Below are 24756 nucleotides of genomic sequence, written 5' to 3' on the forward strand. Positions count from 1 at the left end.
GGTTGCACCACTTCCTCTATTTCACATTTGTTCTTGATCTCACTGCTTTTTCTATATGAGCTCATTCCGTCTCATGGCTTTCATACCAACTATGTGCTAAGAATTCTAAACCTTTTTTGCCAGCCTTCATCTTCCTACTTACTGAAATACTACAGTAATACCTAGCTTCATGCTTTTTATTTCCACATGAGTACTCTTAGGCACTCAAACCTACAGCTAAATCTCTCCCTGACATCCCCCCCCCCAAATACACAGAAGGTTGTAGGGGTTAAAGAGGGAGAGTGAGGTCAGGTCAGGTATTACCTCTTTTGCCTTGTTGTTCCTGAGTGCCATCGTCCTGGTCCATGGCTCCAAGGAAATGCACTTCGGAGAACACAGACCATCCATAGGACACTGTGACAGCAGATGTAGTACAAAACTGCCCAAGCCATATGAACCCAGTTGTGGTTGTGTGGTTGGAGCTGATGAAATGGACAGATTATAGATTCCACTGGAGAGTTACTTGGCCATAGGCTTCTTGGTACATCCTGGAGATTGCCCTTCATTGTGAAACCACTTACTGGTGCAGCAGGGATCAGCCATGTGCGAGAACACTGTGTTTGGTTTAGGAGAGAATAATGGAGCACCAGTCTGCTAACATGGGAACTGAAGCTTTTAGCTGATTAGAGACCTGCATTTAAACAAATACTGAAGGTATAGTGTCGTTAAATACTTTCACAGCTTCACATGCTGTGAAAGGCCGAGAAGCAAAGCGATGAGCTACATAAAAGCCAAGATTGAAAAATTAAACAGCTTCAACAAAAGGAGGTCTAAGAATACCGAAGATGATGGCAGCATTTGTGGAGATACGAAGATTGGTATAAAATGTTAGGTTCCATGGGTCTCTCCAGGTGAACAGCATATTCATTTGTATGTATTACTACATACATATCAATTGCATTGATTCTTTTAAATAAAAAAATAAGCTGGAGAAAGGCTTTGTGACTTCTGGTCAAAACCATGAGTGGAAAGAATTCAAATAAGAGAAACAAAATAAAATGAAATAAGAAACAAAAGTGGTACCGGGATTCAAAATAAAAAGGATGAACGAGAGTCAGTGTTAGTTAAAATGACTAACATTGATGCTTCCACTCCAGGTGCAAATTTAACACTATTTTAAACTTAGTTAAAAATTTGTATTGCCGTGCTGACTTTCCTTAATGTATAATGTTAAAACTTTCACACGAGGGCCTCTACTTAGTTTTGGGCCAGCCCTGGAATGAAGCAAAGCTGCCCGCTCTTTATTACCCTGTGTATTTAACTCCATCCACTTGCATTAACTTGGCTTGCCTCCTGAAGGAGATTCTTTCAGGAACAGGATCTTTCTCTTTTGCTGTTTTTTTTTCTCACTCACAGGGCTGGATGGCTGGCTTCTTGGCAGTAGTTACTGCGCACCCCTGGGTGCTGAGTATTTAATGGCACCTCGGGTGGATGTGCGCTGCCCTTGGGGGGGTGGCTGAGTGGTGAATGTGCAGCCTGGTGTCGGCATTGTCCTGACACACCTGAGGTCAGGCACACGGGCTCAGGGCGCTGGGGCGCTGGATGGCGCTCCTTGAATCCTGCCTTAACGGCTTTGGATGTAATCTTCTAAGAAGCTGGCAAAGCCAGGAGTTCTTTTATATATGGTCCTCTTGGAAAAGTGACCATTTTATTTTAACCCCAATAAACCAACTGAAGCTTTAGTATCTACTTAGTAAATGGATTGGAACTTAGGGTCTGAAATTGCTCACTGTGCTTACCCCCTGGAAAATGTAAATAAAATGACACATTTCTATTTTTTGATAGGCGCTAATAACTGTAGTGAAGACTTTGATGCAAATAAAACATTTGAGTAATATTAAAATGTTAAAAATATGCTTTGTGTATTTGTTAGTAATCCTTGCCACACATTGGCCAAAAATGATGCTGTAGCCTCTAGAGAGTAGGAGAAGAAACACTTTGAGCTTGCCTGCCCAGCACATCCTGGATTAGCCAGCAGGTGCTATGAGACTAATTGCTGATAAGATGACCCTAAGGTCTTCCAGGAGGTGGTTCTTACTACCTTAAGTGAACAGCTTAGAGGGAGACGCATAGTTGACTCTTACAGCCATCCCTGGTAACATCGTCGAGAATGAACACGGTGCTTCCTCTCAGCCGTGTGCCTCTGTCCCGCTTCCAGCTTCCAGGGTGGGCTTTCTCCACTGCATGCTCCTTTCCCATCTGTGATTTCCTCCCCTGTGGAGTAATTGCTCACATCTTATTAATGTTGATAGAATGAAGCACAATTATATGCTATTTTTCCATAGTTGGTTTTATAATCACAAGGCTGTTAATTTCTCAGGGGTGCCCCAGTTTTGGCTGCCATTGTGGTGTTTTTAGACCTCTGCTGGTTTGACTTTGACTGTTTATTTTGTTTAAGCATTGAATGAGATGGAAGACATGGTACAAGAAGATGGAGAGGTGGTGGCTGAGAGTGGACATGAGACTCCAGCTCACAGTCAGGCAGTTATTCCCGTGGATGCTGACGAGGAGCAAGCAGGTAATGGTGTGACTTGCCACTTTCATGGTTCCGAAAACTAGGGCCTGGCTCTACTAATGTAAAGCACTAAGAGCGGTTAACGATATGCTGTATGCTACTTCTTATTGAGGGCTGTGTTATGTTGACGTTCCCTTTGCTGCATGGATATATGTCTTATTAAAGTTTGTTTTTGATGTTTTGTGACTGTGATAACAACTATTGGCATGCACACGCGCGCATGTGTGTGCAGAGAAAGAAAGCATTCAAATTGTTGATGGGAAAATGAACGACCTGATTAAATACTTTGCTTGTCCTCTCCCTTTATTTTGGTGAGGAAGTTGTCCTGGTTTAGTAAATAGACCAAGACCGAATCTCCTTTTGCCATTTGGTGACTTATGGCTGGCCATGGAGTCAGAGGCCCTTAAAGATTACCTAATACAGACCTTTGTGTTATGGGTGGGGAAACTAACATCCTTTCAAAAGTTTGGATGTTTTGCTCAAGCCCACTTAGCCAGTGAGCGAGGGACAGAAGTGAGATTAGACTTCAATTTATCTCACTCCTGGTCTGTTGGAAGGCTGCCTTGTCTTTGAGTAGAAAATAGCTTTACCCCTGTTTCAAGTGTCTTGCAGATGCAGTCACTTACTCAACAAATGCTGCGTGCTTGCTCTTTGCTAGGCATTGTACAGTGTGATAGGAAAAAGATAGGCGGGGTTCCTTGGAGTCTACCTTTTATTGATGGAGCAAATATCAGTCATTGTCCAGAGAGAGTTGGCTCGGACAAGCTAAAGGTTTACAGTGTGTACTGCCAAGCAGATAAAACATTTTGTACATAAATATAGACACTCAAATAACCAAACTGTGGCATGCGTGTAGCCTTTCAGGAATGTGTCTGCTCATCCACTGAGATGGACCTGTCCTCAGTTAACAGACGCAGAGTGCTCGCCAGTCCCATGGGTGTCCGAGGTTCACCTGCGTTTCCTTTGCCTTCTTTTGCACGTTCGCAAAATTGGAAAAACAGCCCATTTTTTAAATGATTGTCATGCCTGTTATTTTGATTATATTAACACAACTTGAGACTTTGAAATAGTGAAGGTCTTGAAGGGGGATGCCATGTAGCCTATTTTTATTTGCCTTTAGAAATGTGTAATGTTGGTTGGCATATTAATCATATCTAAAGTTTACATAATGTTTTAGAGTCAAAGTGCTTTAACAGTATCTCATCCAAGTGTATAGTCCATTAACATGAGTGCTAAGGGAGGCTATGTAGAGCCAAGGCACCTCTGTGAGCCCGGGTTCCTGAAAACAGTGTTTTGAGTGAGAGCATTTCTTGGACGAAAAGTAACTGTTAGGTCTGTGCTTTTTGTTTTAGGACCCAGTGGTCTTCAGCGTGTAGTGAAACCAACCCCAATTACTGTTCATGATTCAGAGAGTGATGATGAGGAAGACAGTCTAGAACTCCAGGAAGTCTGGATTCCCAAGAACGGTACTCGGCATTACTCTGAGCGCGAAGAGAAAACCGGAGAGCCAGTGCAGTCCAGGGAGTTCTCAGGTGAGAGATTATCTTGTCCTCGGACCTGGTAGTGGGAGTCCTGAGAACTGACCCACGAGGCCTTTGTTTATATGAGGTGTCCCTGCCACAGCGGTGATGGGAGGCAGGAAGGGCAGCAGCCAGAGAGGGGGGAACCTGAGTGTAGCACAACAACAGGATTGTGGAATCAGGGCTCAGGGAAGAGAAGGCGTGAGGATTGTGACTCCCAGGTGGAGGCTTTAGAAGGGGTGGCATCAGGGGCTCAGGGATTAGCTCGAGGGATTAGTCACCCAGCCAGCCAGAGCACTGAAAACAGACATTGCCCAGTTCATAATATGTGCAGCTGTGCTCAGTGAATGTTGATGGCTAGTTCGGTGCTTGAGGGAGTCCTAACGTATTTTCTTATAATCCTCTGCCTCCCTTTAAATCTGGCCAGGGGCCTTCTGCCATTTGCCTCACCAAAAAACTATAATTCTCTTAACCTTTAGGTTCAGACTTCTTCCTTGTCTTTCCTACCCTTCTGTTTCTCAGAACCATATACTTACCACTTTCAGCAAAGGATGAGGCTTTTAAAAATTCTCCACTCATTTTTCCTTGGGCACCCTACTCCTTAATATGTTGGAATGTTCGGTATACATTAGACACCGGACTGGTAATATACATACCCTTCTGTGTATGGAGAGCTCAGTTCTTTAGACTTGGAAAATTTACTGACCCTTGACTGATCACTCAATTCAGATATCTTTACACTGTGGTTGAAAGGAGCTTTAATGGAAACTGAAAGTTAGGGGAAGTAATATGACCAGCGGATTAACCTTATGTTTCCTCAGAAGTTCAGTTTCTGAATTTAGAAACTAGGGATCTTCTGTCAGCCTGACAAAACCTGAGTAGTTTAAGCATTTCTCATATATTCATTGAGCCTTACTGTGCCCCAGGTACTGTGTTAGGCGCCGGGAAGGATGCAGGGAGGGATGTGTAAGTCATGGACTCTCTGGGGAACCTCTAGTCTGGTTGAAACATCAGGTCCAACACATGTATAATAATGTTACAGGGAATGTACTACAGCGGTTTGGGGGTGGGATGCAGAAGAAACTGAACAGAGATCCAAGGCTGAAGAATTGGTGAGAACAAAACCCCCCATGTAGCAAAGCAGGGGAATATTCAGTTTGTGCTGGGGTAAAGAAAGTATCCAGAGGGGAGGAAAGTGGAATGTAAGTGTGGAATGAGGTCATGGTGAGCCTTGAAGGCTGAGCTGAGGAGTGTATAAACCACGTGGGCACTAGGGAGCCGTAGAGGACTTTTGAGCAGTTGAGTGATGTTGTCACTATTAAACTTTAGGAAAATTAGTGTACATTGTTCCCTGTCCAAATTTACTCTGACCTATTGTCCAGAATTTATACTGAAATCTTTTCTTTTCCTCGGGCCATTCTTCTTTTTCTGTAAGCAGTAAGTGGAAAAGGCAAGACTCCACTTCGAAAGAGGTACAACTCCCATCAGATGGGCCAGTCGAAGCAGTTTCCCCTCGAGGAAAGCAGCTGTGAGAAAGGCTGTCAGGTCACCAGTGAGCAGATCAAAGCCGATATGAAAGCAGCTAGGGATATTCCTGAAAAGAAAAAAAACAAGGATGTTTACCCCAGCTGCAGCAGCGCCACCGCCAGCACAGTGGGAAACGCCAGCTCGCTCAGCGCTGCCTCTCAAAGCCCTGGCTGTGTAAGGACGGTGGACAGCGGCGGCTCTTCCGAGCCTAGCCCTACAGAAGTGGATGTGTCCAGGCAGTGTGTCTGCTCCCCCGCTGGGTCAGAGGACTCTGAGGCCGTGGAGGAGGGAGATGCAGAGAGTTCTGTCTGCCCCAGATGCTGCTGTCACAGGCCTCAGGAATCCCAAAGGAGAACTAGCAGGTGTTCTGATGAGGAACGTCCTTCAACCAGCCGAGCCTGTGTTGTGAATGGCCCGGATGGTACGAGATCCGCCTTTTCCTTTAGGACTCTGCCACAAGGGGGGTCTTCAGGCCCAGCACATGATGAGAGGACTAATGGGAGTGGCTCGGGGGCTACAGGTGAGGACAGGAGGGGGAGCTCCCAGCCTGAGAGCTGTGACTTGCAGTCTAATGAAGACTACCCGCGGAGGCCCCTAACAAGGGCCAGGAGCAGACTGTCCCATGTACCTCTGGTATCTGAGTCAGGTATGACAATGCCGCCAGGACTGGCGCCTGCAGGGTAGGACTTGAGGAGGCGTTAGCGCATTCCGTGAGTTCCTACGTAAGGCCAGCTGGGCAGACTGAGTTCTGTGTTGGGGTTCTGTGATCCTATAGGTTTTGGGCTAATTTTCAGCAGTGATGGGGGAGGGGAGGGTGTGTAAAACAGCTTGTAAAGCATCCAACCCAGAAAAACTCAAAAAAGTTAAGTTTCTAAGAAAAAAATACCACTGTGTATATTGACCCTAATTAGGACCCTGATTGTGATGTCTCGCACACTTAGGAAGTCTTAACAGTGGGTGGAGTTTGCACCCTCAGCCAGGAGTTAGGACCTGAAGTTGCTGGGGCTGGAATATCTGCCTCCGCAGCTACTTAGTCATTTTTTCTGAAGTCTAGTTTCGTTTCTAGTTAAATTTGCCAGGATATAAGCAGGTAAGTACTTCAGCTGAGAATTATTTCAGTGAAGATATACTGAAAACATATATATGTATATAATTTAATTAATATTTATAATGTACATACTAAGGCATTGTGTTGGACGAGGGTGAGCACATTTTCTTAATCATAATTCTGTTTATGTATCTGACCTTATTTTTACGTCATCTCCTCTGCCTTTATTAAGTCATGTATATCCATCAGTGAAGAATAATACATTTTTATTTCATCCAAGTCTCCCTCAATTTCAGAATCTTAAAATCAGCCCCAGAACATTGAGTCAATGCGTTTTTATGTACTAAGTAGAGCTGATTGCATTATGTAAAATTAAACTAACAAAAATAAGCTTTTATAAGATAAATATGAGAATTTACGTGCTAATCATCATAGTAGCATAAACTCAGATTTAAAGATAGGAATTTTATTTGAAGATTTCATTATGCTTTGCAAAAACTAGTTGTGCCATTTGATGAAAATACATTTTTTCCAGCTTGAAGTTTAAATGCTGTGTGATATTTTTTATCCATGAGAGGATTCATCATTTTAACCATTTGGAAGTGCACAGTTCATTGGCAGTAAGGGTGTTCACCCTGTTGCGCAGCCATCACCACCGTCCCTCTGAGCTCTCCCGTCTTCCCGAACTGGAACTCTGCCCGTGAAACAGAAACTCTCCGTTACCGCCCTCTCGTTGCAGGGTTTTATTTTTTCATATTTGTACAGTCAGATCTGTATGTTTGTTTACCTTTATGATTTTTTTCTTTATTTTTATGCAGTGGGAGCTTTTCTCTACAACTGTTTCAGATAATTGTTCACATCTTCACGGTCTTTTGTTTATTGTAATCTGTGGGAACTAACTTGATTTATTTCAAATTATCACCAAGTTGTGTCAATACTGTTTATTGGCATCCATTCCCATGTCATTATTTTGAGATGCTCTTTTATCATGTACCTTCGATACACCTAAGTTTGTCTCTGGGCATTCGGTTCCAGGGCGCTGTCCTCTTTTATTATTCTTTGTCAGAACTTCCTTGACTAGTCATACATTTATTATTTGTTTTTATAGTTGTATTTTATAATAACTTTGTCAAGCTCTCAAAACAAATCTTGGTTTTGGTTTGGAATTCTGTTACATTGATTGAAAAGATTTTTGTCATTTTTGCAGCATTGAGTCTTCCTATGTAGAGGCTTTTTGTCTCCCATTTTGTCTTACGTCTCTTGGTAACATTTTATTGTTGTTACCATTGGGTTCAGTTTTGACATAGATCCTTTATATTAACCACTGGGGACTTTGACTTCTTTTCGCCCTGTGTTCTGCTCTCCCTTTTATCATTTCCTTCTGGCTTGTGTTGTGACTAGAATTTTTTTCAGGTTAAATAATTCCCTAGAATAAAAAATATTTCATTTATATACTGCTTTTTTACTTTTTTAGTAAATTATATCTTTTATCTTGTGACTTTTTTTCAGTTAGGGAGACCTCTAATGTATGTAGCTAATGTGTATATAGTAGGTAAATTTTGTTCTAGTATTTTTTAAACACAATACAAATATCCATTTACTTTCAATAACAGCTTTTTGGGAGAAATGTCAAAGTGCTGATGTGAATATTATCCAGATCTCTTTTGGAAAGAAGAACAAGTTATTTGGATGGCTTTCAACTTGTTATTTTTAATCTAGTGCGTTTTTGATATCTATTGCCATCCTACTTGAAAAATTTTAAGGAGAGAAATCCAAACTAATAAAGGAACAAGCTTTTTTAAATTGCTTTAAAGAAAACATTTGAGTTTTTTATTTAGTTTTCAGTTTATGGCCTTATGTAGTGTATGTTAGAAGCTAATATAGTTATTTGTCTTGTGAATTTTTATTTTGGGAATAAATGCCTATACATTTTCTATTTATCTGAATTGTATAATACTTTATAAAATAAACATCACAAAAATGACCGATTGGGTTGTCAAAGAATAATATTTAGGATTAATATGGTGAGGTGCTCATAAATACTAACCAGTTTCCCTAACACCTGAGATGGGAGGGTTCTGCTTTTCGGGGTTTCTGTAGCATCTTTGCTGACTTTAACTATAGTGTGTTGTCGTTCCGTGTTTCACTGCCTGTCTTTCCAGTAGACTCTGAGCTCCATGAGGGTAGGGACAGTGTCTGCTTGTTCACCATTGTATGCCCAGCTTCTAGCGTAATTAATGTCTTACGTGGTGTGGGACAGGGTGAAAAATTGTGAACTTAATAAGTGGTAGGAACCATCACATGAAGTATGTTGATGCTGGATGTTGAAATCACTAACAGTTGTCCCTAAACAAGATTAATTATCCATAAGCAGAGAGGGAGGCATAAAAAAAAAAATAACAGGATAAACTCTGTTGTCCTTTTACATTGGGAAGCCTTTGTTTTTCAAGGTTATCAATGTATAAAGTGTGAAAACATAAACCTCCACTTTGGGTGCTCTGGAGAGCAGGCAGTTTAGCTTCGAACCCCATATTCTAGTGAGGTAAAGGGGAGAGTTTGAAAATCGGACCCTAGAAGGAGAACGCTGCTAGAAGACCCTTCTTTGAGCACTGTCACAGAGGAGTGGGAACCAAACTGCTGCTGTTGTGTGTGTTCACTTTCATTTTTGTGGTACAAGGAGAGGGGACCTGTTATTGGTCGTAACAACTGTGTGGATTTTGTCAGTTAGGTGAAATAAGCTGCCTTTAGAAGATGCCTGGTCCGTGGAGAGAATTAGATTTGGCATGGAGTTCCTGCAGGAATAGCGTGGGAGGAAGCCTTCCCTGGGTTGCCCAGATCAGTGGTTTTTATCTTTTTCAAGAACCCCAGGGTTTTGCTTGTGTTCAAGGAGATGTTGGAAGTTTGCTGGGTAGAACTTTTGGATTCCCTTTTAGGCTACAACCAAAGCAACTGCTTTTGGTTGTTTCATATGGTAAGATTTCACAAAAGATTTCAGGTGGTGGAGGAAAGGTTTGGTATGTTAAAAAACAAAACAAAACCTTTGGACTAACTCTAGAGTTCTCTAGAGTAACCCTAAGCCTTTGGGAATTTGCAATATTTGCATCTTATTTCCCTGTCTCTCTTAGTAATCTGTCATGTTTGCAGTTAGAGAATTACCAACGGGAATGTTGTAATCTAGTCATCAAAGCGAAAGAGCAATGTGGTGGGATTTTGCTCATGAAGCTCGGTCTTCCTTCATCGAGTGTCTGCTCTGCTGCAGAATAACTGTCAAAAATGAGGACTGACTTTTAGTGTCTTGTCTTAGGATATATACATGCTTGTTAAGGTGTAGAGATGAATCTAGACTTGTATGTAAGGTTATATAAGCTTGAATAATTAAACTGTAATGGTTTAGAGCACTATTGGCACATGAGTCAGAGCCTTGCTAACTAGGGTTTGGCAGCTGAAAGACTGCAGATCCTCTAGCATAGTCACTGCCACCAGATTGCCGGGGTTCGGCTGCTGGTTCCATTGGTTTTACCTTTGCCAACTTCTGATATCTTACTTCCCTAATTTGTAAAATAAGGAGAATAGTAAATGTATCTCAAAGGGCTGCTAAAAAGATTAAATTACTTTAATACTAGTGAAACCCTTAGAAAAGTGCCTGACACACAGTAAGCGCTCAGTAAATATTTGCTATTATTATTGTATCATTTATGTGTCTCTGATGCATTCATTCATTCATTCAGTGAATGCCGAGTGCAATTCATTCAATAAATGTTCATTTTAGATCATTGCTAGTGGCTGACAGGGATACAAAATTTAAGACAGTGTTGTTGCTCTCAAGGAGCTTTTTAGTTTAAATGGAGCAATAAAAGAAGTATGCAGGGCATTACAGAACCCTATGTAATGTTTGGGAATCCAGGTGATTTGTCAGAAAAGGTGACTTTTGAGATGGTGTTTTCAGGGATGGGCAGTATTTCCCAAAGTGGAGTCAGGAACGTTGTTCTGGGCAGAAGGAACTAGAATGATTAATGGCGTCAGAGGCATTGGCAATGGGGGCTGCCTAGGACATAGGGCGGATGAAACTGACAGGTGGGCTAAAGCATGGTTCCAAAGCTCAGGCATTGAAATGCATTTATTAAGCAGTAGTCAAAAATTTAAAGTTGTTAGCAGGACATTGGTGAGTTTCATCCACCAATGATCCTTCAGATGGCTTGCGTGACCAGAGGTGGGAGTGTTATTTAGATCAGTGGAATGGCTCAGGGTGAGAAGGGGCTACCCTGTTTGCGGCCACAGAGGGTGACCTGGTTTTGGAGCAGTCAGTTGGAAATAGTGGTCTGACTGTTCCACTGGGGACCATGTTGTAGGTTTGAGAGCTGCCTTGATGGAGTTTATACACACACAGTTGACTGTGCTGTCTTGAAGGAAAGAAAACAAGGCTAAAATGTGCATGTTCCTCTTGCTTTTTCTAGAGGTTGCTAAAACAAAGCCACGTCATTCTGTGAAACGGAAGCGGACAGCAGATAAGTCCACCAGTACAAGTGACCCTGTGATTGAGGATGACCATGTGCAGGTGAAGAAAAAGCCCTCACCTTTCAGTCCAGCCAAGGGCCTGAGTAATGGAAAGGATCCAGGGTTTCCACGATTGTATGTTTTCCTTGCTCTAAACAAAAGAAATTGGTCGCAAGGGCTTCTCACTTGTGCCAGTGAAAACATTTTAAGTTTTCCAAAGAAAGTACAGAAAGAGACCTCTAACTAAAATTTCTCTCCTCTAGGTCCTTGTATGAATAAAACTTTTCTCCTCATAGGTCCTTGTGTTAAAGTCCAAGAACCTGGTGGGAGTCACCATGACCAACTGCGGAATCACAGACCTGGTGCTGAAAGACTGCCCCAAGATGATGTTCATCCACGGTGCGTACCGAGGCCCGTGGCGTGCGTGGCGTCATGGGCACGTGTAAAGAACTAAGAGTCCATACGCACTGAAGTGCTGTGCTATTTCTCAAAGGAATCACTGTGTCGGACTGTTTCTAATTCGGTCCTGCTCTCTAGTTCTCAGATAATTAGTAGTATTTGTGAGGGCCATGTGTCAGAGACTTGCTTGGTTCATCCTTTAAAATAGCCTCTCCTTCAGTTTCCTCTAAATGGTATTTGCTGCCTGATCTGACCGAATCAGATAGGCCTCAACTTGAATCCTGTCTCTGCCATGGGCCAACTGTGCGAGGCTGCAGGTGTGTCATGTGTGACTGTTTGGGGCGGGGGAGGGGTGTCTGGGCCTTAAGTGCTTAACTTCTCTGGCTTTGGTTGACATGGTTAATCACAACCTCAACCGTGGCATGTTATCTTCAGTCCAGTGGTCCCATCTGTCCCTCATTGCCAGGCCCATCGGCATCCAGTGCCTGTACTCGTGTGTTTAATGTGTGTCCTTCCGGTCCATCTTCACATGTTTGCTTGGGCACATGTTTATCTCTGAAACACTGTAGGGTATTACTTTGTGTGAGTTTAAAAAAACTTTAAATACATAGTATGTCCTGTACATGATCTGTTTATTTTCTCTCTTCACTCATAATTACATTGTTGATAGCTATGCATGTAAAATTATGAAGATCTGACTCGTGTCTTGCCTTGGGACAGTTATATATAGTCTCTGTGTTTAGTTTTATTTCTTTTTTCCCCAGTCTGTAAAGTGTGCTGAAGATGCTTACCTTATAAAGCATTTATGAAGGCTAAATGCTGTGATTGGTGTGTGTGTGTGTACACATATCTACATCCACACAGTAGAGGGTCTGACCTCTAATAAAAGCCTAATAAGTGTTAATTTGTATTATATTAGTATTGCAAAAAATAATTAGGGGCTTTCTTTTCTTGCACTTCTTCTATAATACTGGTAGTAAACAAAACAAAACAAATTATTACCAAACATTTTGTCATAAACTAGGAGAATCCCAGAAAGGAGAAATAAAATTGAGATTTAAACATGTAACCCCTCTCCTAAATTCTAGAAAACACCAGACCCGGGGAGCCCTAGGCCCGCTCAGTAGGATCTAAAGAGGTGGTACTGCTCCATTCCAACCAATGAGGTCTTAACACATCTGATACATAACAGTTGCCTATGGTAGTTTCCTCCTAAAACAGAGCAAGGGCCCTTTAAAAGCTCAGAAGATCAAACCCAGAGGAACCCAGCCTTAAGTAAGGGCTTTTAGCTCTGCCCTCAGAGGTATGAAATCTAACTCTCATTCAGCCTTTGTACTCTGCGGTGACTTCTCATCCCTTTCCCTGTGGTGATCACTCTGAGAATTTGACTGGCTTTCACCTCCCAGCTTGAGCTTGACTCAGTGGCTCTCTCTGTATCTTCTATGACCTAGTGGTGGATCATATGACCTCAGGCTCAGCCTTTTGCCCTTAAACCAAATTGTTTAGCTCACAGGACAGGGACCTTAGATAAATAACTCAGTTGCCAGGAGACAGCTAAATTATGTCAGGTGAGATGACCTTCGCCATGTCTGGTTTTATAGGAGAGAACCATTGAACCCTTATCACCAGCTAGCCCTCTCTCTGTCTTTCCTCCTTTCCTGCCTCCTTTCTCCTGCCACGTCGCAGGAGAGATGAGTCAGGAAGTCCAGAGACTAGACTTACCCCTGTTCGAACACCAGGTTAGCTACAGGGCTGGAGTGCGCAGGACGATGATATCTGGGTCAGAGGCATCACAGAAGATGCCCTTAGTGAGTTAAAAAGATCAGGCACACCTGCCTTACGGTTTTGTAGTATCTTCTATCTGATTCTCACTGTTGAGTTGGACCAGCTTATAATCTATGATAAAAATTAAATCAGATTGAAATTTGAGATGGGAAAAAAATGGAGATTTTTTTTGAACTTGGCATACTATTTTATACCTGCACTGTTTGGCGTGTCAGCCAGTGGCCACATGGGACTGTTGAACACTTGACCTGTGGCTAGTGCCTGAGGAACTGCATTGTTAATTGTAGTTAACTTTAAATAGCTGCAGATGGTTAGTGGCTACCACATTGCACTGTCCACCTTTAGACAATGGTTACATATGTTTCTGGGTCTTTTAAGGTTCTGTTTTTATACCCATGATAGTAACTAAAGTCAGCTCTACTCATTTTCTGTGGGTGAATGTAAAATCATATGTGTGAATTATTCCAGGTTTATTTGACCATCACCATAAACTGTAGACTTTAATTGTTACCATCATTCATTCTTTTCAGCAAACATTTCCTGAACAGTTCCTATGTTTAGGCAAGTCATTCCGTGGGACTTGGATTCCTTGCCAGGAAGATATTAGATGAGAGGAGGTACCTGACCACGCCTCTAGCATGTGGGTGACCCCCTTCTTTTGAGCAGAACAGAGTCGCATTTTCAATTATTTAGATAACTAACTGTTGTACCGTATGACAGTACGTGATGTTCGAGATGTGTATTACATCTGTAGTATTTCATGCTAAACACATCGGGCCAGTCCTCCAAGGACGACTCTAGATAGGCTGGACATAGCTCTGTGACTTTGCATGGGTTATGTGTGCAGCTTACCATTGTTTTCACCTTGTAGCTACCAGGTGCAGGGTCCTGAAACATTTAAAGGTCGAAAACGCACCAATCGTGAACCGATTTGATTATGCACAATGCAAGAAACTGAACATGGATCAGGTACTGGACCAGATACTCCGCATGCCTCCTGAGAGGAACCGCATCATATACCTGCGCCCGATGCAGCAGGTACGGAGCTCAGCCCCTCTCTTAGGGCCCCCGAATTGCAGTGATACTTTCTCTTAGTCCTCAGCCTTTGGGATTTGGCATTTTCTCATTCGCTCACCGCACAGTGGTGCTTCTTTAGATTCTGCAGAATTCTCTTAACCAGGCTAGGTGGCCTTACCAGTCCTCCTTCATGCTTCTCTGCTAGATTTCTATGGGTTTAAAAAGCAAGTCACACGGCAAGGGTGGTTGTTAACTCTGCACATCTTCATCCTCACTGGAAGTTGCCTGTAGTAAGAGAACAGGCTGGTTTCACTGCCCGACCAGTTCTGGTTCACTGCCCTGTAGCTCTCGACTTCGCTTCCATCTTAGTTTCTTCATCCGTGAAATCAGAGGAGTGAAACCTGGTGGTTGAATTCACACATGCGGAGTGCGGAGCAGCGGCTGGCCTGTAGTAAGCAATCCTGTGGTAGCTGCTGTCGTTATCACCATTTTCATCACTGTGGAGAGTAGACATTTTATCACACTTCTACAAAATTATGGATGCTAGCTGAACCTTTCAAATATTCCTAAACCAGACCAACTTGCTGTGTGCCTCTAATTTATACAGGGATGTATATGACTTATTTCTCAATAGAACAACAAAAAATACAGCGTAAACACTATGTGTAAGACTGCGCTTCATGCCTGAAGGGAGTTTAAAGGAACTATTAGACAGTCTCTGCCATCAGTGTTCAAGCCCGGCCCCCAAAGAGGAGTTTGAACGAATTATCTGTCGAGTGTCCACAGTGTGCTAGGCTAAAAAGGACGGGTGGTGTCCTTCCCTCAGGGGGTTTGCCTTTCCCGGAGGAGGCAGGTGGGAATGCATTGGGCTGGCAGAGGGGGCTTCCTAAGTAGATAAGGAAGAGGGCGCTGCCTGAGGAGAAAGCAAGGGGAAGGAAGGCCAGTGGGGTGGGACAAGGAGCTGGGACGGGCCGAGGTCAGTTGGCACAGGGCCTGTGGTTCTATGGTGCAGTCAGCACTAACGCTGTGAGGACGGACTTGGAAATGTGCTTCACGCTCCTGGGGTCAGTCGCCTGATTCCGGACTCCCAGTTTAATGGGCGTTTACACAGCAGTCAAAGGTAAATCGCTAAGCTTGCTGGACAGACGAATTTGCCAGGCCTCACTGCCAGCCTGGTAAGCTGTGTTCAGGGCCAAATGGGACATTTGATTTTCAGATCAGCCAAAGGTTTGAAAACATGGCCCCAGGAGACATTGTCCAAGCTCTAAGAGGTGGGTTTCTAAGGTGGTCTGTCTTTTGGTCCAAGTTCTCTGTGCTGTGCTCTGTAGGTGGACACACTGACACTGGAGCAGAAGCTATTCAGCGGCCCCTACCCCTACCACATCTGCATCATCCACGAGTTCAGTAACCCTCCCAATGTGCGGAACAAGGTGCGCATCCGCAGCTGGATGGACACCATAGCAAACGTCAATCAGTAAGTCGCCTGCAGCCCTCGGAGGCCCTTCCGCACGGCCCACGGAAGCAAACCCTGGTCTCTGTTTTAGATGAGCTCATCCGGGCATTTTCGGCACTGGGACCCATGAGATACAACGTGTGAAAAACTGAGGGAGTAAGAGCCTAAAACTAGAAAGCCTACATGTATTTGCAGCTTTTATTTTCAAATGTAAAGAAAAATTCCAGGAGCGGGCTGTACATGTACAGTTGACTTCCTTTCTTTAGCCTCAGGGCATGGAAAAGAGCAAGTTAAAAATCTTAAAACTGATGTTTTACATTATCATAAAATTGGACTTTTAAGGCGCTCGTTACATAAGCATTACGTTAAGCACCTTACACACCAAGACATTTGATTAGAGTGTGGCTTTGTTTCTTTACCTGAAACAAGTTTGAAGATAGTGAAGAAGGTGATTTGACCTGACTAGATTTGTGTTCTCTAGATTGAGTCTTCCATGAGTTATTTATTATTTAATTTGTTATTTAATTCATTAGAATCTAGGCCTAGCACAGTTTTGACAGTTTATTTCTACCCCACATATCAACATAATTCCAGTTTTGTAATTTTTATTTGATTTTTTTGTGTTGCCTCCAGAGAGCTCATTAAGTATGAATTCTTCCCTGAAGCTACGCGAACTGAAGACGACTTAAAGAAGTATCCCAGGTACCCCTGGGGCAGAGACATCTACACTTTAGAAGGTGAGCCTTCACAGACTGGTTGGAAAGCTAAAGAGCTGTCACCTAACTAGATGGAGAGACATGGGAGACAGGAACAGGGGAGCCTTATAGGTTGTCCAGATGTGGGTGCTTTGACCATCTGCAGGTAGCAGGGGCCAGCTAACAACTGCTCTCCCTGGATGGGTCTTTACTATCCCACAGATAATCGAAGCCGTGTTGAAACAGAGGGGCAGGAAATTGGGACTTGCTCTAGTTTGAGAGTTGGCAGTGACTTGAAGGCACCTGTCTCAGCCTCTTTATTTCATATACATGGAGGGAGGAAAACACCATGCTGAGGCTTCATGAAAGCAGAGGCTGACCAGGATCCCACGACCAGATAGTGGCAGAGCGGGAACTGGAATTTACATGTCCTGGTCCAATGACGCTTTTTCAGCCAAGAGGGGCGAGAGCACATTTTACATTCCGCCTACGAAACACTGCATGTTTGGCCCGGTTACTACTTCCGTAGCAGCACTGTTGACGTCTTCTTGCAGGTGTGGTGGATGGTGCCCCATATTCCCTGATTTCCGACTTCCCTTGGTTGAGATCGCTGCGGGCAGCAGAGCCCAACAGCTTCGCCAGATATGATTTTGAAGACGATGAAGAAAGTAACTATGACCCTATTTGTGTTCTCTGGTTTGAGCAGACCCTACTGTGTTAGACACATCAGCTCGTTTGAGAGTTAGGGACAGCACAGCTTCTAAATCACTTCCCACGTAAACGTTTTTATTTGCTTTTTGTTAATGTTTGTTCTCCTCCAACAGAAATACCTCTAAATTTGTATAATAGATAATCAGTTGACTTACCAGGGATTTCTGAAGGCTGGTGGGAAGGATTCCTTCAGACAGATTTTCCTACTTTGATGTTTTTATTTCCTGTTTATAATTCTGTTACTCCTTATTGTCAGTTATATTATTTCAAGTTTGTTCCAGTTACACTAACTGTTCGTTTGCTACTTATGAGCAGCTTTTTCTCGGGTAGCACAGAGGAACTTACGATTAGATGCAGGGATTTGGGAGAACTTGAAGTTGTGAATGTTGTTGTTCTAGGTGTTGGCACACTTGAGAGTGTCTACTTACAGGATGTTTTCAAAAACTATTTTACGAGTAAATGAATTTTATAAGCTCCATGGACATCCATGACTTACTGAACCTCTCAGGTGCGTCTCCACCCCGGGGCTCTATACCCACCATGTGTGCTGCCCTGGACGTCAGATGTGGGTTTGTAACTGGGCTGAGGGGGCTGCTCCATGGTCTGTACGTACACCGGTGGCATCGCATCACTGTGTGTACAGGCATGTCTCATGGACCAGCTTAATTGAGTGACTTTCCAAAGGAGTCTGATAATCATACGCTTCCCCTTTTCTTTCTAATTTTGAAGGCACCATCTACGCTCCTCGAAGGAAAGGGCAGCTGTCTGCAGACATCTGTATGGAAACAATAGGAGAAGAAATTTCAGAGATGCGTCAGATGAAGAAGGGTGTGTTTCAGCGAGTAGTGGCCATTTTTATCCACTACTGTGATGTCAACGGCGAGCCGGTGGAAGATGACTACATCTGACTGGGCCGTCCCGCTTCCCAGTCCTGCTTCCCAGCGTTCTGGCAGAAAGCCACTGGGCCGGCGCTGCCAGAGAGAGATCCACAGGGCCTGGGGCCGTGGCTCGGTGTGGTGTATAGGAAATGCATACGTTGTATACGAAGATTTGTACATAAAGGAACTATATAAAGACACTTCCTAAGTACCAGCTTTATATCATATGTTTATATAGTTTAATTTAAAAATTCATTTTAATGAAGGCAGATCATTGGAAAGAGTTCATTTTTTGACTTAGTTCATAAATGTCACTTTTTGGCTGAGCCCCCATTTACTGTATTCTTAATAATCACTGTCATCCCCTTAAATCTGTGCCTTTTCCTTCTCGAGCAAAGCAGTTTGAGTAAACCCATTGGAGAGTCTTTGTGTCCTGTGTGCTTTCTTTGTGTTACTAGTGAAAGAGCTGAGCCCTGTGGTCAGAGGTGGCCACGTGTTTCTGTACAAAATTGTGGGGCCTTTTCCTCTTGTTATTACAGTTGCCATATTTCTTAAGATCAAATAAAAAGACTCATGAGTTAAAAAAAAAAAACCCTGAGTTTTGAGGGGGAAATGGAAAAGTTTGCAAAGCATTTCTAGTTATTTATTTCCACATTCAATTGTGTATATGCTTTATCTTGAATATAAAAATAAAAGTTTATTAAAAACTTTTTTCTTGACATGGACCTGAATCCCTCTTTTTAAATAATAGCAAATTTTACAAGAAACGAGTGTGTGGAGTGGTGTCTAAGGTTCCAGTGGAACTCACTTTCCTGTCTCACTCTAAGTTCCGTGGCTGTAGGATTTCTAGCTCAAGGAACCAGAGGACGGAGAGAGCACAGAACAGCATTTCCCAGACTGGTTGTCGGGAGATGGCCTCTGTCCTTCCTCAAGGAGAGAGGTTGACCTGACATGGCAAAGATCTCTGCAGTTTCAGAATATCAGGTTAAGACAAAAAAAACAAAACCCTTTTTAAAGCAACACCTGCATTTGAGGGACAGCTTTGCCATGTGCTAGCTGAGTGACCACAGCAATTGCTTCACTGAAGGTCTGGGGGAAACCTTAGTCTTTTCAAATACAGTCATGTGCCACATGGTGACGTTTCAGTTGACAACGAACCACAGGGATGATGGTGGTCCCGTCAGATTACAATGGAGCGAAAACATGCCTGTCCCCTGGTGAAGGCATGGCCATCTGGTAGAGTCTCAGCCCAACATGTTACCGTCATGGGAGCCCTGGCAGGTTTTTCTTGCCTTTTTTGTTCTGTGACGAAGCTTGGACTGCAAGGCCCGAGTCTCAAAGGTGGCTGAACCTGGACAGCTGCAGCCCTAGGACCCCGGCTGCGTCCTGCTCTGAGGCTCCTTTGTCTCAGTGGCCTTGGTTGACTTCAATAACTGACCATTTGGGCTGCTTGGTTTTTTCGTCTCCCCACTCTTTACATTCCCTCTCTTGAGGTTCAAGTTCACAAATAAGGAATGAACCCTGGAGACCCTGGGCTCCTGCCCTGAGCCCCAATTAAAGCAGAACCTTGGACCCACAATCTCCCCTTAAGCTTGCTGTGTAGCCCCAAGTGTTGTGGGTCATTTCCAGGTCTGTAATAAACCTTATCTTCAAGTTTACCTGGGGGTCATTGCTGAGGGCCACAAGCAGAAGAACCACAAGTCAGTCCAGTCACAACACTGGTTGCTGATAGGCTGAAACCAGCACAAAGCAATCGAATGTTTGCTGGTGAACACAGACCTGCAGGCGGTGCCTCCTTTAAAAGTGCAGTTCATACAGTTACAGTAGTAGCTATAGCATGTGGGCTTGTGTAAGGGTACCCTGCTGTTTGCACAGTGACAGAATCACCCAAGGGCACATTGCTCAGAGCTAACCCCCTTGGTACGTGGTGCACAACGAGTATGTAAGCGTGGTCTGTATGAGGGGTGAGGGCCCTTTGTCTAGTCCAACTCCTCCTTTACAAGAGAGTCACTGAAGGCCAGAGGGAAAGCTCACCCATGGTGCAGAATTGGTTAAGCACAGATAGGACAAGTCCCAGTGGCTGATCTCCCGCCCCCACCCCAGGCTGCCTCTTTCTCCTTAATGTCTATAGAAATGCAAGGACGCCAGCAAGTTTTCTTAACACTAAAACAGTGTAAACGATAATCAGTGTCTGTCTGCAGTCTTTCCCAAGGCTTTAGAAATTCTTCCCATTACATTAGTAATAGTCATCTCTTTAGTACCTTGTTTTTAAGTCAGCTAACCTCCCTTTTAACTAACAGAGCGTGTTCCACTCTGCAGGTTAGAACAATGGTCATTAAAAGACAAGAAGAGTATAGAACATTCTATAATGGATATTTCAAAATAATACAAAACAGTTTATTCAAACTTTTTTCACTGTAACCTTAACCAAATAATCTAACTAATGCTTAGGTGAGCCACTAGAGGTCGCTGCTTTCTAACTTGTGGAGCCGTTGCGCTGTCTCACTTAGAGCACCGTTAGAATAAGTACAGCAGGGGGCGCTAAAATCACCCTGCCGCTGCCCAGATAGGGCCAACTGAAAAAACGAAAAAGAATTTGGAAGATACCTACTATAGAAGGCTGTCGGTAATTGCGGACTGAATGGCTACGTAGTGATTGTCCTACAGCGGAAGTCAGCACACTTTCTATGCATAGAGCCAGATAGTATGTAAATATTTTAGCCTCAACTGCTCAACTCCACTCTCGCGCATGGTGAGTAAGCAGCCATAGAGGGTCCATCAACACATGGGCTTGGCTGTGTTACCGCAAAACTTTATTTATGGACACAAATTTGAATTGTATATAATCCTCACATGCCGCAAAATACCTTTTGATTTGTTTCCCACCACTTACAGAAGTAAAAAGCATTCTTTGCTTACAGACCGGAGGACTTGCCTGGGTTGTGTCCTGTGGACACTCAACGATGTGGGACTGGCGCATTTTAGAAGGCTTCAAGGGATGTCTTATTCATGGATTCACGAATTCATGCCCGTGCGAGGGAGAGGACCAGGTTTCTCTCCCAGTGCACGTGAGTCCTAATAACCCCTCCAAATAAGACCTGGCACCATCGTTCTCACAGGGCCTTCACATTTGGACTCAGAAGGCCTGGCTTTGGATTCTGACTCACTCACACGACTTCTGGGTGAATAAGGAAAAATGGTCGCAAGCCTGACTCTGGAGACTCAGTTTTCTCATCTGTAAAATGGTTAACAACGAACAATACGCTCAGGGCAGTGGTGAGGGACCCACGGGAGCTGTCAGTGCGTGGAAGGTGTGGTGAGTGGGGGCAGTGTTGCTCCCACTGTAGCCCCCTTCAGTAGGACAGGGTTTCTCCTTTTCTAGTCTCTCCATATAACCTTCGGTTCCTCTGACCACACACCAGGCTGGCGGGAAGCAGAGAGAACTGGAGACACTATTCAGAGGAAAAAATGACACTATGAAAGCTTTTTTAGAAGTGTTTACCAAGTGCTTTCCATACATCCTCATACTGACACTTCAAAATATGCCTGGTCCTTATGTCCCCCACTTTACTCTTGGTGGAATTAGGGCTGAGCAGGTTAAAAATCTTGCTCAGAAACCCAACCATAGGAAAGTGGTGGGGCCAGCAGTCAGACCCCAAAGCCCAAGCAGCTTGAGCAAAGTGTCCAGGCCCTTCAAAGGGAGGGGAGAGTCCGGGAGCCAGGTAAGGGCCACCCTCCCCACAGGAAAGCTGCCATGTCAGAGGTGCTGCCACCACTCAAACTTGAAGCCACGCCAGCTGACCTTCATGTGGTTAGCACAGTCCCAGAAAAAGGAGGCTGCTGGAATTCTGATGCCTCCAGCACCCCGCTCAGACATGGGGTGCAGCGAGAACATAAAAGACAATACCGCACACCATACAACGTCAGTCATAGGAAGTGCACTCACAGCTACTAAAAGGAATGAAGAAGAATCACGTGCCGATGTGAAATGATGTTGGAGGTGTGCCATTGAGAAAGGCAATTTGTAGATTATCATACACAGCCTCATCTTATTTCTATAGAAGGACAAAACAAAGCTAGTCATTTCATATGTACATTTATACATGTGTAAATACACAGAACACTGTCTTGGATGATAGAAGCCAGGCAATAAGAGCAGTTACTTCCTGGAGTAAGATTGAGTTGGAGTCAAAAAGTATTTTGCTGTATCTGTATTATAATTTTTTATAATGAGATTAGATTGCAGAAATACATTATTTGTATAACCCATCATTTATATAGCCTCAAAATATAGAATTTGTATATTTAGAAATCAAATACATTTAAAGCAGAGGAGAAAGAAAACACCGTTAGAACGGAGTGACCTGAAGTGTCTCACTTGATTTCTGTCCCAATATACACCCTGTGTCCTTGCACAAAGTCTGTTTCCTTTTTGATAAAATATAGTCAATGATCCCCCCACTCAAGCTGCAGTGAGAGGCTTAGAGATCTCGTGGTGCATGTGCAGAGAAACCAACACAAGCATATCCACCAAGTGCAGGTTCCAGCTAAAAAGGTGGGACTTCAAAGTGCCTCCCACTGGGGGTCCCAGGATCAATCTGAAATATACAGACATTAGCTCTCCCTTGGCTCACACGTCTGATTCTCAGGGTGCATCGCTGGTTATTCAATGACTTCCGACTCCTAAATACTGGAAAGGCTGGGAAAGATCAGTGCGGAAGGGCCTTTCCTGCTGATCAGTAATCTGCCTGTGTCTCCCCATTGTTTAAAGACAGAAATGGACAACGGAAGGGTGCAGGAGAAAGCAATGGAGCAAGCAAGAAGCAGGGTTTCCCCTGGATCAGGCATTCCCCAGGTGCTCTCCGGGTCCCAAGCTGATGCAGCAGGGAGAAGACGCTTAGGCAACCTGGGATGAGGGAGGCGACCGCACCTGGCTTATTTGCTGTTCTCTCCCAACATTGGGTCTGACATGTGAACGTGGAGTAAATTAATCCGACAATGAACAGGGCTGGGGCTTGAACATCAGACTGCCTCTGTTCACAATCCAGTCCACACTTCCCAGGTCTGTTTCCTTGGGCAGCAGATCTCTCAGCCGAGGTCTGCTCCTCTGTGAAGCAAGGGTGATTTTGGTATTTATGTTTACGTTGTACAATTTCATGGGGATTAAATAAAATAATCCATGTAAAGCACTCTCTGCAGTGCTAGCAGAAAGATGCTCAGTAAATGGTAGCTTCGGTTTTGATTCTACATTATTATTATTATCATTAAGTAAGATATGTTCTTGGTGAGCTGAAAAAGAAGGAAAAAGCAAAACCTCATCTAAATCAAATATGGGGGGGCCCAAACAACCCAGAATTTATTTATAAAAAAATTATATATTTATTCTTACATGTTGAAACTTCAGTCACCTTTAAAGTACTCTCCATTTGATGTAATACACCCATCGAGACATTTTTCCTACCATTCAAAATAGTTTCTGAACTTATCGATTTTTATGCATTTTAGTGTTTCTGCCTTTTTTTGTTTTACCTCTTCCACATCAGCAAAATCCTTCCCTTTGAGTACTTTTTTTCATCCAGGGAAACAAACAAAAGTTGCCCGGGCGAGATCAGGTAGACAGGGAGGGTGGGGCATGAGGGTCATGCTGTTTTTGGTCAAAAACTGCTGAACATTCTGCACGCAGTGTGGGCAGGTGCGCTTTTAATCACTCATCATGAAATGGCCAAATGCGTTGAAAGAGTCTTCCAGAAAAATTCACTGAAACCAAAAGAAGCCTCTCACAACTCCAGCTGGCACACTGATACAGATGGGTTCCTAGAACACTCACCTAGCAAGGAAATCCTATACTACAAGGGGCCTGCCCTCCAGAAGATAATTCCAGGTATTTTGGGGTCCTCCTTCATATAATATTTCTTAAAAGATTAGTTTAGCTTCCCTCCTCTCTTATGTTTCCAAAAGTGTGGAATACAGCTTGCAACTAAATCACATTAACTCATAAAGTTTGAAAGTTCATTTCTGGCAAATTCTCTTTCAACCCTTCCTTGCTTAAAGAACCCATCATTAGAGGCGGGGGTGCCCCCATCCGCTCTCCCACACTCACTTGTCTCCCATTTAACCACAGGAACCTGGGCAGGCTCCAAGCACTGGCTTCTCCTCTGAATGTAATAGCCTTGTCTTGTTGTCCTCTATCTCCATGGCTGCTTTCTATTTTTGGCACGTAATATGATTTTCTTTCTATTTTGGGTACAGACAAAATGTTGCTTCCTGAAATAAATTTATGTAAGTGAAAACTTGAATTGACTGGAATAAAAATATTACATAAATCACAGTACCAGCAAGACACACATTTGGTAAAAAATCCTGATGGTGGCCCTTGGACGGTGCACGTTGGAAAACTCACAACACTCCTAGCAGCTCAGAGATTTTCCCCGTTTTGTGGATGAGACAAGTGAGGCAAGTGCCCACAGTGACGCAATGTCCCACACTCAGAGTCACCCCTGATTTGTTTAAATTCAAACAAAATATTCAGCCTCACTTTTCTAGGCTGGGTGGAAGGAAGATGGCGGGAGAAGTATGTTTAGGAGAGGTCAATGCATTTGCCTTTTTTTTTTTTTTTTTTTTTGCCACTAGACCAGCTGTTATTGGAAGGACTCTGACCGAGCAAAGCTGAGTGGT

At 43.5% G+C, this 24756-nt stretch overlaps 1 protein-coding gene across 8 annotated transcripts in view; it reads left to right on the forward strand.

The window, feature by feature from the left end:
* The window catches only part of FBXO38 (F-box protein 38), a 46355-nt gene extending 27563 nt beyond the window's left edge, over window positions 1-18792 (forward strand). For 3 of the 8 annotated variants that reach the window (XM_024576750.3, XM_045184973.2, XM_045184974.3), the window contains 10 exons: window positions 2438-2557; window positions 3907-4086; window positions 5513-6247; window positions 11104-11204; window positions 11440-11542; window positions 14199-14365; window positions 15673-15818; window positions 16431-16534; window positions 17047-17160; window positions 17933-18792. In XM_024576750.3, the coding sequence (XP_024432518.2) occupies window positions 2438-2557; window positions 3907-4086; window positions 5513-6247; window positions 11104-11204; window positions 11440-11542; window positions 14199-14365; window positions 15673-15818; window positions 16431-16534; window positions 17047-17160; window positions 17933-18111 (1949 nt within the window). In that variant the 3' untranslated portion in view covers window positions 18112-18792. The remainder of the gene's footprint in view (window positions 1-2437; window positions 2558-3906; window positions 4087-5512; window positions 6248-11103; window positions 11205-11439; window positions 11543-14198; window positions 14366-15672; window positions 15819-16430; window positions 16535-17046; window positions 17161-17932) is intronic. The other 5 variants (XM_071221805.1, XM_045184976.3, XM_071221806.1 and 2 more) reach the window with 3 other exon arrangements.
* Window positions 18793-24756: the final 5964 nt, after the last annotated feature.

The sequence above is a fragment of the Desmodus rotundus genome, chromosome 6 (assembly GCF_022682495.2).
Source record: "Desmodus rotundus isolate HL8 chromosome 6, HLdesRot8A.1, whole genome shotgun sequence".
NCBI classification, from domain to species: Eukaryota; Metazoa; Chordata; class Mammalia; order Chiroptera; family Phyllostomidae; genus Desmodus; species Desmodus rotundus.